General features: G+C 41.5%; 1 protein-coding gene across 1 annotated transcript; it reads left to right on the forward strand.

The window, feature by feature from the left end:
* Positions 1-3,696: 3,696 nt before the first annotated feature.
* On the forward strand, positions 3,697-6,527 carry LOC103457329 (beta-1,4-galactosyltransferase 1-like). Its single transcript, XM_008397369.2, has 2 exons — positions 3,697-4,197; positions 5,409-6,527. The coding sequence occupies exons 1-2, from the start codon at positions 3,853-3,855 to the stop codon at positions 6,075-6,077; spliced, it is 1,014 nt and encodes a 337-aa protein (XP_008395591.1). The 5' UTR covers positions 3,697-3,852; the 3' UTR covers positions 6,078-6,527.
* The last annotated feature ends 7,263 nt before the right edge of the window (positions 6,528-13,790 follow it).

The raw sequence follows: 13,790 nt of genomic DNA on the forward strand, positions 1-13,790 counted from the left end.
TTATATTTTTTTCTTTTCAACCTAGTAACTTGACCTCAACAAGACTAAACAACTTAATACAACAAACAATTCAGCATGAGCAGCAGCATTGAGCCACACCAGCCGTCTTTCACAGCTTGTTGAAACTTTCACAGTTCTGAGCTTAAATGCTCCAGCACTGTTTGCATCTCATGCTCTCAAACCAGGACTGACAAGTCAGTCACACCAAAAGTAGCTGCACTCTGATTGCTAGGAGATTGAAGATTGAGTCCACCTGGTTCTCCTCACCGACAGGCAGAAAGGAGCTGCAGAAAGTTGCAGGGGAGACAGAGGGGAGTGGTTACCTAGCAGTTCACCAGAACAGGTAATGTCTTGTCCCTCTAGTCTGCCCACCACTATATCTTTATGTTCTTGGCTCATTTCAAATGTGACCCTTTGGGATATTAAGGTTGCCACCCCCCTTCTACGACCTGATTTATGTGATGCACTAAATACCTCATTAAAGCCCAATCTTTTAAGTTTACTATGCTCTACCTCTGAGAGACGAGTTTCCTGGAGGAATACTACTTCTGCTTTTTCTTTTTTCATTTTTCCTAATATTTTCGCCCTTTTTATTGGATTGTGAACTCCTTTTACATTATAAGTTGTGATTCTAAGAGGTGATAATGAAGTCATGGTTTGCATATTGCTGGATATTCAGAACGAGTAAAATAAATAACCCTAAGCTACCCAAACAAAGAACAACTGTGAACAATCCAAACATCTTAGCTTTGTAAAACAAGCAAACACATGTCCATTTAAAGACCTCCTTTCCTCTGGTCTTATTAACGACCATTATAGTTTGTGAGCGATTTTGAGGGAAATCCAGGCGGCTCTGTGGCTGCGAGGGGCCCTCTGGTGGCGTTACCTGGTTGTAGCGTTCCATTTTCTAGAAAGCGCGGTCCCCGACTCCAATTAACATCAAAAGTAGTAAAAATAATAATAATGATAATCCCTGTATATGTTTGATCTGTCCGCTCCTGTGGTTGTGCTTATTCTCTTCTACACTCGTCCAGTTTCTTCTTGTTTCCCTCCCGTGTTCCGTTCGGTCGATGATCTTTATCGTTCTTTCCCGACTTGGTCCACATCGTGCTCTTGATCTTGTCAACCAACGTCGTTGATGGCTGGATAACGGTGATCTGGAAACCTCGATTCGCCATGTCTTTAGTTGCTTCAGCTGCAGAGTTGTAGACACGCGTGTTGTTCTCGTAGAATACTCTCAACTTGGCCGGGAACGGGGTTTGGAATTTGATCCTTTTTTCCTTGAGGACCCGCTTCACTTCAATGTACTCGCGTCGCCGTTTTAACACGTCTGGAGAATAATCGTGGTCCACTATAACTTTTCTCCCTGCCACCGTGAAGCCTTTCTTTTGCCAGGCTCGTTTTAGCATTTCGTCTTTTACCTTAGATGTGCTGAACTTGACTATTATGGAACGCAGGGGGCTTCAGGTGGAGCTCTGGGTCCCAGAGAGCGGTGAGCTCACTCGATGTTCAGGTCGAGTGATGTCGGAATGTCCAGTTTGTCCCGGAGTAGATTACCTACGAAGGCTGTGATGGATGATGAGCCATCCTCAGAGCCCTCCACAATGCCATGGTGCCTCAGGTTGTCCCTTCTCGACCTCCCCTCGAGTTCCACCAGCTTAGCCTCAAATTCGTCTTGTACTTTACTGAGCTTCATAGCTCCTCCTCTTCGAGCTGCTGAATTCTGTTCTCCGCTTCTAAGATGCGTGTCTCTGCCTCGTCCAGTCTTCTGTTTACATTCTTTATCTCCTCTAACCTCTCGGAAGCCATCGCCATTTTCTAGACGTGATTCTCTTAGCTCTATGAGAATAGTTTGTAGATTAGCCGTCTCGTTAGCTGAGTCGTTAGCCGCTAATGATGCTTCTGAGTCCGAGAGGCTAGCCATACCTTCTTTGTTCGTTTGTTCTTCTCTTAACATCGATTTTTGGGACAACAGAGAGCTCCTTGATTTGGRTTTGGACATTCCGGCTCACTTTTAAGTTTATCTTATATCCTACATTTGTAAATAACCTCGGCTTTTTAAATTTTGTCGGGGAGCCACCTGGTTAAGCTGTCGCCATCTTGCTTGCCCACCCGGAAGTCATCGTTAAACTCTTAATCGCTTTTTTTCTCCGTCTGAGTCTCTCCAGATTGAAATTATTAGTTTTAAACAGAAGTAAATTCGATACGGTTCAAAGTTAAAATGGAAACCTTCATGTTCCTCATTTTCACACCATGCACAGGACGAAAGTGGAATGTTTGACCCTGTATTCTGACGCGAACGCAGCTCGTCAGCGACAGATATCGACAGCAATCGACAGTCTGCATTTTCAGTGTCTCACGACTCACGGGAGTCGAAATCTGTCGATAGCGGAATCCCAGGCGGGGGGAGTGGCGGTGCGGGGGAGCCGGCGGGCGGGAGGTGTTAGCGACTCTACTTAGCATACGAATAGCCTAGCATATGCAAAGGCCCTTCAGCAGACCCACGTGGATTCTCAGTCATTGGATGAAAAACAATGACATCAGAGTTCATCATTGACATGTGATTGGTTGGTTGATGTGTGCCCATTGGATAGCACTTATGTCTTTATAAACCCCGCCCCAATCATATTTTTAATGCTGTATTTAAAAATCTATATAAAAAATAAATGTTTTTATATAGATTTGTATTTGTATTGTATTCTATAGATATGTATATGTATTAAAATATATTCATTTGATATTGCTTATATGCATCATGTTCATATATGAGGAACATAAATGAGGCACAAAAGTTGTTTTTCTTTATTTCATTTTATTTTTTTTACTGTTTTCACACAAAATAAGACATTAATGTTTGTCCGTTTCTGGACCATCTGGCAGTGTTTGTTTGTCCAAACATGATGGACACATTATGTTGCTTTCAGGCCCAACGTCTCTCCTGTAGCGTAGTCCTGACGTCACTGAGCTCCTGATTGGGGGAACTTGGGGTCTCAACCTCACATTCATCCATCCTGACTCCGACAGACATGCAATGTTGACAATATATCATCAGATTTACCCTGAAAATTGTACTTTGATATGCAGACCTAAGTGTTGAGCTCAGTGTGTTCAGTGCTGGATGGTGAATGTCACTAAATTTGTTCCATTTGTGTGACTTTGTAAAATTAGAGCATTTTCAGCATTAATGCCCGTTTTATACTTAAATCTCATTATTTCTCAATAACACTGAGGGGTTTTGTCCAGGTCCTGGGTCTAGGAAACAGGTGAACAGAAGGTAAAAAGGGTTATAGCTACAACAGGAAGGAGAGTCAAAAGGCGGTGCTCAACAGTTGATTTGTATTTGCATGGCTCCCAGCAACTTCATTTAAACACAAAGACCTCTGCTAGGCCCAAGGGGTCACAGGGGAACACAGACACAGAGTTTTTGACCATTCTTGGCCGTGCTCTACCATTTTCCACTCTGACAAAAACCTCTTGCCGATAGCCCTCAATCTCCATGTCATTAGCTGTCGAAAATCCCACTTTTCGTCTTGTGATGCAAATTAAAAGATATAAAACCCCCCCGGGACATTTCATGTTTAGTTTTCCAAGAAACATTTTTCTGAGGAGTGAAGAGAAAGAGAAAGAGAGAGAGAGGTGATAAACCAGAGGATCCGGTTTCTGATTGACAATTAAAACAGATCATCGATGCTTTAACAGGTTCGGGAGATTAGAGACACTTTTCATCTGATGTGGATAAACTGAACCTCGATGTCTGACAAGAAAATCTAACAGAGTCAGGCTGAAAAACAAAAACCAGAAGAAGAGCCTGCTGCGCTGGATCACCTGCAAAACAAATCAGATTGAACTAAAATGCTGAAAACGTTTTTTAACCTGTTGGTGTGTCTCTGCGCTTTCAGCCTAGGATGGTTTGGAGCGTTTCTGTTTTTCACTGAGGACAGAAAATTATCTTTCATCTCAGCATTAAAGAGAGAAACTAAACCAGAGGAATGTGCAGAACCGACAGTCCGACCAAACCTGACAGGAACTTCAGGAATATCTCTGGTTTCGTGTCCCGACGTCCCTCCGAACCTCCGGGGAGTTCTGCATGTGGAGTTCAGAACCAACCGGACCCTGCAGGACGTCCGGAACCACGTCGGCCCACTCCTTCAGCAGGGAGGCCGGTACCGACCAACCAGCTGCAGGGCGAAGCAAAAGGTTGGTAAAAACTTGAAAAATGAGGAATTTAATTTAAATTACCTTTGAAACTTTTAAATGTCGTCGGAGCAAAAATAGTCATAAATAAAATTAAAAAAATAAATTAATGAATATTCTAAATAAAAAAACATCTGAAATTGAGACTTGAACTTGAAATTATTTGTTTTGAAGTAAAACTGCTTGGTTAAAACGGCGCGAAGTTCATGAAATAATAAAGTTTTGATCCATTTAATACAAAACAACAACAAAAAATTAAAGTATGTCTTTTACAAATTCGAAATTTTATATTTACAGGGAATAAGTTTTATTTCCTCTGATATTAAAGTCAGAATGTCCTCAGACTGATGAGAACTAAAGGAAAATGTTCTCTGAGATTTTAGAGATAGACATTTCTATATATTAAAGAAAAAATTTCCCCTAAAACACAAATAAACTCGGATGTTTAGAAATTTATTCGATTTTGACCAAAAAAAGTCAGAAATGGACAGAGATTAAAGTAAAACAGCTTATTGTAGAGGCCTTTTCTGCCTCCAGGGGTCGCTGTTTCATCCCTTATTCTTGATTTATTTATCTGAGAAAACAAGACAAACATTTTGACATAAAAATGTGAAAAGCTCAAAGGTAGAAGGATGAAGTAAAACATTCATGTTCCTACAGAAACAGTTCAGGTAAATTACAGGAAATAATAAAAACTGATTTCATGCTGGTTTTTTTAATTATGTGTTGAGTTTTAGATTTCTTTTAAGTTCATTTAAAACAGGAAGTCTAAGTCGTTTTGGGTTGATCTCTGCTTCAGCTCACCTGGATGAAACAGTCAGGTGATCAGCAGAACCCTGTAGAACCTCCAGACCTGAACGGTTTGGACCGGGCGGCTTTAATGTCTCTGCTGAGAACAGCTGATTCAAACGGTCCAGCATGTTATAAAGTTCTGCTAATGAATTTGATTTGACCCAACACACCGTCCTGCACAGACTGGACTTTAACAACCACAAGCTAGTGAACGGAAGCAGCTGGAAGTATCACGCTTATTAATTTAAATAAAACTTCACCAGCAAAATTTTGGTAAACATTTTGATACTTTTCTAGATGCTGAATGAACCATCTGCGCTACAACAGAACAAGCTTCAATTTAAATCCTGTAATGACGGTTGGGTTTATGACTCAGATAATTCTGCACAGATTCAGTATTTTATTTTACGTCCCTCCTTTAGGTGGCTGTCATCGTCCCGTTCAGAAACCGGTTTGAACACCTGAACCACTGGCTCTACTACCTCCATCCGGTCCTGATGCGTCAGCAGCTGGACTACAGTGTGTACGTCATCAACCAGGACGGAGACGGAGTCTTCAACAAGGCCAAGCTGATGAACATCGGATTCAAGGAAGCGCTGAAGGAATACGATTACGACTGTTTTGTCTTTTCGGATGTAGACCTGGTGCCTCTCGATGATAGGAACCTCTACAGATGTTCTGACCATCCCAGACATTTGTCCATTGCTGTGGACAAGTTTGACTTCATCCTGCCCTACGCCACCCTCTTCGGCGGAGTCTCAGCGTTGTCCAAACAGCAGTTCCTTAAAGTCAACGGCTTTTCAAACGCGTTCTGGGGCTGGGGGGGTGAAGACGACGACATGTCGCAGCGGCTCTCTTACAGAGGGATGGTCATCTCCAGACCAGACTCTGTCACTGGAAGGTACAAGATGATCAAACATAGGAGAGATTCTCACAACGATCCAAACCCAAAAAATGTTCAGAAACTGACAGAAACGCACCTTAATATGGACACAGATGGGATTAATTCTCTGAATTATTCCGTCAGGGAGATTAGGAAGGATTTATTGTACACTTTTGTTACAGTGGATGTTGAGGCTCCAGCAGGCTGATGTGGATCCAGATGTTTCTGTCTCAGGAATCCATCAAAGCAAAAGTCAACTTAAAACCAGGAGAACAAATAACTTAGTCCAACTGGTCAGTCCTGCAGTACAAACATTTTATAACGCTCAACTCAGTCCAAACTGAAAACGATGCAGCAAGCATGTGGCGACAGTGGACAGAACAACCTGCATTAAACGGGTTGAAGCCTCCAGCAGAACCGGCAGGTGGATCAGAAAGACGGATCCACTTTATGAGCCGACAGAACTGGATCTACAACCAAACATTCTTCATGTTCAGACCAAAGTAAAACTGTTTTTATTTGATTCTCCTAAATTCAGCCACGTTGTTTGATTTATGTCTGATTGAGACTTTGATCATTAAAACCTGGTTTTTAATCTAAATCATTCAGATTTTTATATCCTGTAAACAGGGGAATAACTTTACTAAATAAACAATGAGGGGTGATATGTAATGAAATGATTCATAATTATAAAATGACTTTGGTTACTAAGGTTATTTATCATGTAAAAATAAATCTTATGGAAGGAAAAACCTCATAAACATGATTTGAGTCTTTATTCTCATCTAGTCTCAAATGTTTTCAGTCAAATTATTTGAATATCTTTGGTAGTTTCTGTAGTTTCCTCATGAAGTGGAGAACAGAGGAAGTGAGCTGGACTGTTGTAACTTTAAAAATAAAATTTATTCTCCTAAACAAAACGCTGTTGGCCTCGTCCAGAACGTGACGACTCCGTCTGTTAGAGGCAGCGCTGAATGAAACCACAGGCTGTCTGGGATGTTATAAGCTCTAAATTTAAAGATATTATTAATGTAGAGAATATCTTGTCTGCTAAAAATGTGCAAAGATAATTAAATTAAACAATCTGGTCAGAAAACGTTATAATTAAAGCTAAATTGGACTTAAAATCATAATATTTCAATAATAAGGCGTAGAGATAGAAACATGTTCAGAGGAACATGTGCAGATCAGCAGTTTGCTGGATCATGTGAACAAGGATCAGTTCATTCCACCTGGAAGTAAAATCCTGGTTTAGAACAATGTGAGGAATTTGAATGAATGATCATGAAGAGACTTTTCACCGTCAGGCGGACTGAAGGTCCAGACGAGTCTGTCAGAGTAAAGGAGAGGCTGGTTGGACCCGGAGAAATGTTGAGGTTCTGATCTGACAACTAACTGAAAATAACTGAACCTGAACCGTCTGTTCATGTCAGTGGAAAAACCCGGTGGAGTTGGTTCTGTTAAGCACTGAGCCAGCAGGAAGTTTTCCAGAACTGGGTCGTCCAGACCGGTTAACAGAAACCAGTAGGTCCAGTAAACGGCGACGCTGCTGTCAGGGAAATAAACATCGGGCTGATTTATATCTGGGTCTGAAATGATCAGGAAGAACTTTAAGACACTTCAGTCACTTCTTAAAGGCAACGAATCCAGAATTAAAATTAGTTTCTACTTTTCATTTTGACCTGTTTTGTAATTTTCTTACTTTTATGAAAATAAATTATTTTGTCTTTGAAATACTAAACTCTCCACAACTTTGTGTGACATTTAGAAATATTAAATCGGACATTCTGATCAGTTTCTCAGCACGAGAAGCATTTTTACCAAATATTTTAAAAAACTTATTAATGCCCTGGATTACTTATGGAAGTAGATCTACTCTCCACCTCTGATCCTATAAGGTGTTTTTCAAAGCATTGTGTGTTTTAAATGTTGACCTTGATTGTATTTTTATTCTGAATGTCTCCAAACCCAATGAATTCAAACTGATCCTCTGAACCAGTTATATTTTCTAATTAAATTTCTATTAGATTAATAATCTAATTTAATTTCTGCTTCTTAAATATGTTTAAAGTTGTACTTTTTTTGAAAAAGTACAACTTTTCCAGTTCATATGTTCAAACGGGAAACGATGGCATCCAGTCGTGGACTTTGCAGAGAGCATGTGGCGACAGTGGACAGGGCCCACCTCCTTCAAACAGGCTGAAGCAGAACCGCTTCGGTGGTTCTGGTGGATCAGAAAGGCGGATCCACTTCATGAGAACTGGATCTTCCATCAAACTCTCTTCATGTTCAGACCAACGTAGGTCCGTTTTATTTGATTCGCCAACATTCAAGTGAACCACAATAAGGTGATGGATTTTGAAGAATTAAATAAATTCTTAAAAATGTATTTAATTTTAAAATAAACAATAAATATGATGGAAAAAAGGAGATTTCAGTAATTTAATATTTTTCATTATCTTATGATTCTAAGGATGTTTTTTCTGTGTAATCTGACACTTAATTTTGGTTGCAGCAATTTCCCCAAAAAACTCAAATTTAGTACCTTTGTAAACAATGTCTAAAAACATATTCTGTCTGGTTTTTAAAACAAATGTGTAAGAAAAAGTAATTAAAGTGTTTATTATGAAAGTCATTTGTTAAAATAAACCCTATTCAGGAACTTGCAGCTCAAACCAGCAGTTTCTTCATCTAATTTGGTTTATGTGACCTTTGACCCCTCTGGTGGAAACTGAAGAATAAAAAAAGATTTTTTTTTCCTGTTTAACGCCGAGTAAAATATTTGATTATTCTTGACGTTAGAAGTTTTGAACTTGAGATGTTAAATGTGGTCCAGATTCTGTAGTAAGATGTAAAAAATCTAATGTTTTTGATTCCTGGAGAACATTTTCAGTTCGTGTCCCATGACATTAAAGTCCCAGAGAGGACTGATGGACAAATTTGGACAGAGATGCAGGATTTCCAAATCTGTTGTTCTTCATAAATAAGCAATAATTCACACATTAAACTTAAAATTAGATTGTATTTTTGTCTTCTGACCATCTGGATGTGGAAATGACACAATGAAAATATTCATTTAGACAAAGATGATTTATGTTTTTCTTTTCCCAGAGTCCATTAACAGAGGAGCCAGAAAGAAGATGAATTAATCATTTTTAAAATAATTCAAAGAAGAAGTTCATATTCATCTGGATTCACTTATTGGACTTTCAAAGGAAAACAGAAATGCCTAAAAGCAAATACAAACATGGAAACAGGTTCTCATGGTTCTGTTGCTGCAACCAGACAGCAAGACTGAGACACATAATGATGCTTATGATACACATTAAAACTAAATTCCTCAAACTTGTTTGGATAGAGAATCATCTTCTCAGTCAGAAATAAACTGACTTGGTGCTGCTCTTGTTTTCACCAACATGCAGGAGGAAGACTTCCAGCCTGGAAGGAAAAACAGGAAATATAGCAGAAACATTAGGATAATAAATAAATATTTTAAAGAGAAGTGTGAACAAAACTAATCAGACTCACCTGTGTGTGTGTGTGTGTGTGTGTGTGTCACCGTCATATTCATTCACATTACTCTGCCCACCTGGTTTACAAGACAAAGCATAAAAAAGTCAGAAATAATTACTAAAGAAATGAGTCGGCTTATAGAAACATTTTGAACAGCATTAAAAGTCGTGCCAACCTGTCTGAAGAAATGTGTTGAAGTCTTTATAACAGGCTTCAGTCACCAACACGACACACTGACAAAGAAAAAACATTTTGGCAGTTTTTAGATGAGCCACAGGTTAAAACACCAGTCAAATGGCCTCATTGTGTAGATTTGTTCTCCAGAGTCCAGCTAATCACCTAATTATTGCATTCAGGTGGTGCAGCAGCGGCACGTCTAACTGTTGCAGGACAGACAGTTTCCCTCCAGGACTGGAGTTTGACACCTGTGGCTTAGATCAAATTCAAAGCATATTACCGTAGTCCGTAGAAATGCTCTAGGTAGTTTGCCATTTGTTGCCAAGTGACTGATGATGACGTTGGTGACTAGCTTTACCCAGAATGCACCTGGAGGAAATAAGGACGATTAATTTGTAGTTTTGTGTGTCATAAAGTTAAATATAAGAGTGAAAATAAAGCCAGTCATGTGGCACAACATTTTATTCAATATTTTACACCCACTATGTCACTAAAATCAGTCAGTTTGGTACGGTTTTAAGCCACCATGAGTAAACAATGGGAATTTGCTGTGTAGCCAGTAGGTTAACACACTGCATTCCTATCCCTGACAGAAGTGGAACGTAATAAAGTGAATTAATTAATCTGGAGCATTATTGTATGTTTTGAAATGAGTCAAGAAAGGGCCCCCATGTTTTTTCAAATTTACTGGTTGAGTGTTGAGAGCATCTGATTCTTTCCCGTTTCAAAGGCGACATAAGGTCATGTGACCACTGCCTGAGTCGGAGGAGCAGCGCCTTCCACCTGGTCAGAACCGCGCGCCTCGCTAACAGAGAACAAAATGCCAGTGCTGCCGGCCGGTAAAGGCAACAGAGCCAACAGAGGGCTGGGTGTTACTGCCAGCCTGGACATCGTACGGAAAACATCTGTCCAGAACTGACCCAGAGCGGGGCAGGACCAGTACATAGGAACCAGTGTGGCCACAGCAGTTTTGCATTTGTCGCAGTTTGGGGTGATTTCTGGATAGAAACGAGATAGTTTGCTTTTTAGAGATGGACTCTATGTGCTATTTGAACTGAATGAGACAATGGCGTGCACACAGAGATTCACCGGTTTGAGTATAGAGGCCCATGTCTCATCCAGTACAGCCATATTCAAGTCCTCTTCCCATGAGGTTCTAGGTTTAGATGAGGTCTCTTTCATAGTCAACATTTTATTACAAAGCCATGAAATCAGCCCTTTACGAGTCGGGTTCAATAATAGGATGGTTTTCAACAGTGAGAAACTGAGCCTGAAAGGTGAGACTGAAGAAAGTTTCTGGCCTGCAAATACATAAAAAATGGGATTCAGGTAAACTATATTTATTACCAAGTTCCTCAAAGGATGCCAAATGAGTAAGCCCCCTCCGGTGCCACGCTAGGGACACCCCATCCTGAACAGATGGTTTAAAAAGGTGGTTAAGGACTTAAGAGAGAAAAATTGTGGAGTTTAAAGCATTTCCTAAACTGACCCCATATTTTCAGTGAGTGTTTCACTACAGGGTTTAAAACAGGCTTAGCTGAAGCGAGCGAGAGGGGAGCAAAGCTCAGCCGGGATGATATGTTGTTACCACTGCGTAGCTCCTCAGCCGCCCAGGGCAGGGCAGCCATCCAGGCTATGGTAAAAATACCAGAACACTAAGCATCCAAGGTTGGCGGCCCAATAATAAAGCCGGAAAATGGGAAAGGCTAACCCCCTCTGCTGTTTAGGTTTTTGGAGTTGTAATTTATTAAGCCTTGGGCGTTTACCCTGCCAAATGAAGGATGAGAAAATCGAGTCCAGTTCATTAAAGTATTAGGAATAAAGATAGGCAATGCCTGGAAGAGGTATAGAAATTTGGGTAGTATATTCATTTTAATTGAATTGATACGTCCCACAAGGGACGTGGAAAAGGGCGTCCACTTTGTGAGGGATCCCTTCACTTGGTCCAACAGTTGGATCAAATTCTCTTTGAACAGGTTTTTATGTTTTTTAGTCACTGTGATACCAAGGTATGTGAATTTTTGTATTTCAATCTGGAAAGACTCAGGCAGACAAAAAGGGGAACAATTAAAAGATTTAATGACGGGAATGAATAACAGTTCTTTGGCGCTCGGACCCCGGCAGCTAATTTGAGCTGAGATTTGATGTGAACTCGATGAACATCCCGATAACTGATTAGGGATKCTCTCCCCCGGGGCCCGACACTGGTGGTGGTGGTCGGGAAAGGGTGCCATCCTAGAGCCGAAGGATGTGGGTGGAGAAGGGGAGGTGGTGGGTTGAACGCAGCTGGGAAGCGGCTGACGGCCTGGGTGTGGATCCTTTATGCAGAGCCTGACTGATGATTGAACGCGCCGGGTGAGGTCCAGCGCTGAGGTCGGACATGAGCATGACGTCGATGGGCGAACGGAGGGGGCGGAGTCTTCCAGTCTGAACTTCCGCTTTAGCTCCATTTCAATTCTGAATGGCAAGTTAGCAAAATCTGACAAATTAGCTTTATTGCCTATGGGGAAAAGCTCACTTCTGGTAAGGTTTAACTTATATCCAGAAATCTGACCGAATTGGCTAAATATATTGAGAGCAAAAGGCAGTGAGGTTGATGGTTTGGAAATAAAAAGTAAAAAGTCATGTGCATAAAGCGACACTTTATGTTCCATGTCATTCCTCCAGATGCCGGATATCTCTTTACTGGTCTAGAGTGCATGGCGAGGGGCTCTATGGTCAGATCAAACAGCAGGGGGCCAAGAGGACAGCCCTGACGGGTGCCTCTTTGTAGTTTAAATGGTTTTGAAGACTGAAAATTGCTACGAACCGTGGCAGATGGTTTCTGGTATAATAATTTAACCCATGAAATGAAGTTTCCTCCAAAGCCAAATCAACCAATGACTGCAAAAAGATAGTCAAATTCAACCCGGTCAAAGGCTTTTTCAGCGTCCAAAGAGACAATGAACCTTTTCCCCCCTAAACCGCACCCCTGCTCACGTTGCACAGAGAGGCAGGAAGAAAAAAAATTCTGTGGAAAAAAAAATTCTCCTCGGGCTGCCACCTTATCGTGGTGGAGGGGTTTGAGTGTCCCAATGATCCTAGGAGCTCTGCTGTCTGGGGCTTTATGCCCCTGGTAGGGTCACCCATGGCAGACAGGTCCTAGGTGAGGAACCAGACAAAGCGCAACCCAAAGACCCCTTATGATGAGTAATAACTTTCCCTCGCACCGACGCGGGTCACCGGGGTCCCACTCTGGAGCCAGGTCTCGAGGTGGGGCACAATGGCGAGCGCCTGGTGGCCAGGCTTTTACCCATGGAGCCCGGCCCGGCTCAGCCCGAAGAGGAGACATGGGTCCCCCTTCCAATGGGCTCACCACCTGTCGGAGGGGCCAAAGGGGTCGGGTGCATTGTGTAACGGGCGGCAGCCRAGGGAGGGGACCCTGGCGGTCTGATCCTCGGCTGCAGAAGCTCTTGGGACGTGGAACGTCACCTCTCTGGTGGGGAAGGAGCCGGAGCTAGTGTGCGAGGCTGAGAGGTTCTGGCTAGAAATAGTCGGCCTCACCTCGACGCATGGCTCTGGTTCTGGAACCAGTCTCCTCGAGAGGGGCTGGACGTACTTCCACTCTGGAGTTTCCCACAGTGAGAGGCGCCGAGGAGTGGGCAACAAGTATACCCACTCCTCCAAGTCACTTAAATCGTACTAATTGAATCAGCACCTCCTACGTACAATTTATAAAGTGAGAATAGAAAACACAAAAAAGGAGGAGGCGTGGCTTCAATATTTAAGAATATCATGAACTGTAGTAAAATCTCTTTGGGTAATTTTTTGTCTTTTGAATATCTTGGAATCGAGGTAAAAGGCCACAAACGAACTTTGACACTAACTCTATACAAAACACCAACATATGTGGAAAATTTATTTTCAGACTTGAATGAGCTTCTATCTTTCAAATGCATTGATTATGATTGTTTGATAATTGTCGGTGATTTCAACATTCATGTTGACAACCTGAAGACCTGCTGGCAAAAAAGCTCTTTAATATATTAGAGAGTTTTGGTTTAACACAACATGTCAAACAAGCAACACACACTCAGGGACACACACTGGACCTGGTTATCAGTAAGGGTGTGAATATTTCCAATGTCTCTGTAACTGATGTCACCCTGTCGGATCATTTTGCTGTTTTCTTTGACAGTTTTTATCCGTTAACCCACTTGGACAAACAGCTACTATCACAAAACGTACTTTC

The sequence above is a fragment of the Poecilia reticulata genome, linkage group LG21 (genome assembly GCF_000633615.1).
Source record: "Poecilia reticulata strain Guanapo linkage group LG21, Guppy_female_1.0+MT, whole genome shotgun sequence".
NCBI lineage: Eukaryota > Metazoa > Chordata > Actinopteri > Cyprinodontiformes > Poeciliidae > Poecilia > Poecilia reticulata.

Coding starts and splice junctions, on each gene's coding strand:
- LOC103457329 (XM_008397369.2), top strand. CDS start 3,853: ATGCTGAAAACGTTTTTTAACCTGTTGGTGTGTCTCTGCGCTTTCAGC. Junction 4,198..5,408: donor GCTGCAGGGCGAAGCAAAAG/GTTGGTAAAAAC, acceptor TCCCTCCTTTAG/GTGGCTGTCATCGTCCCGTT.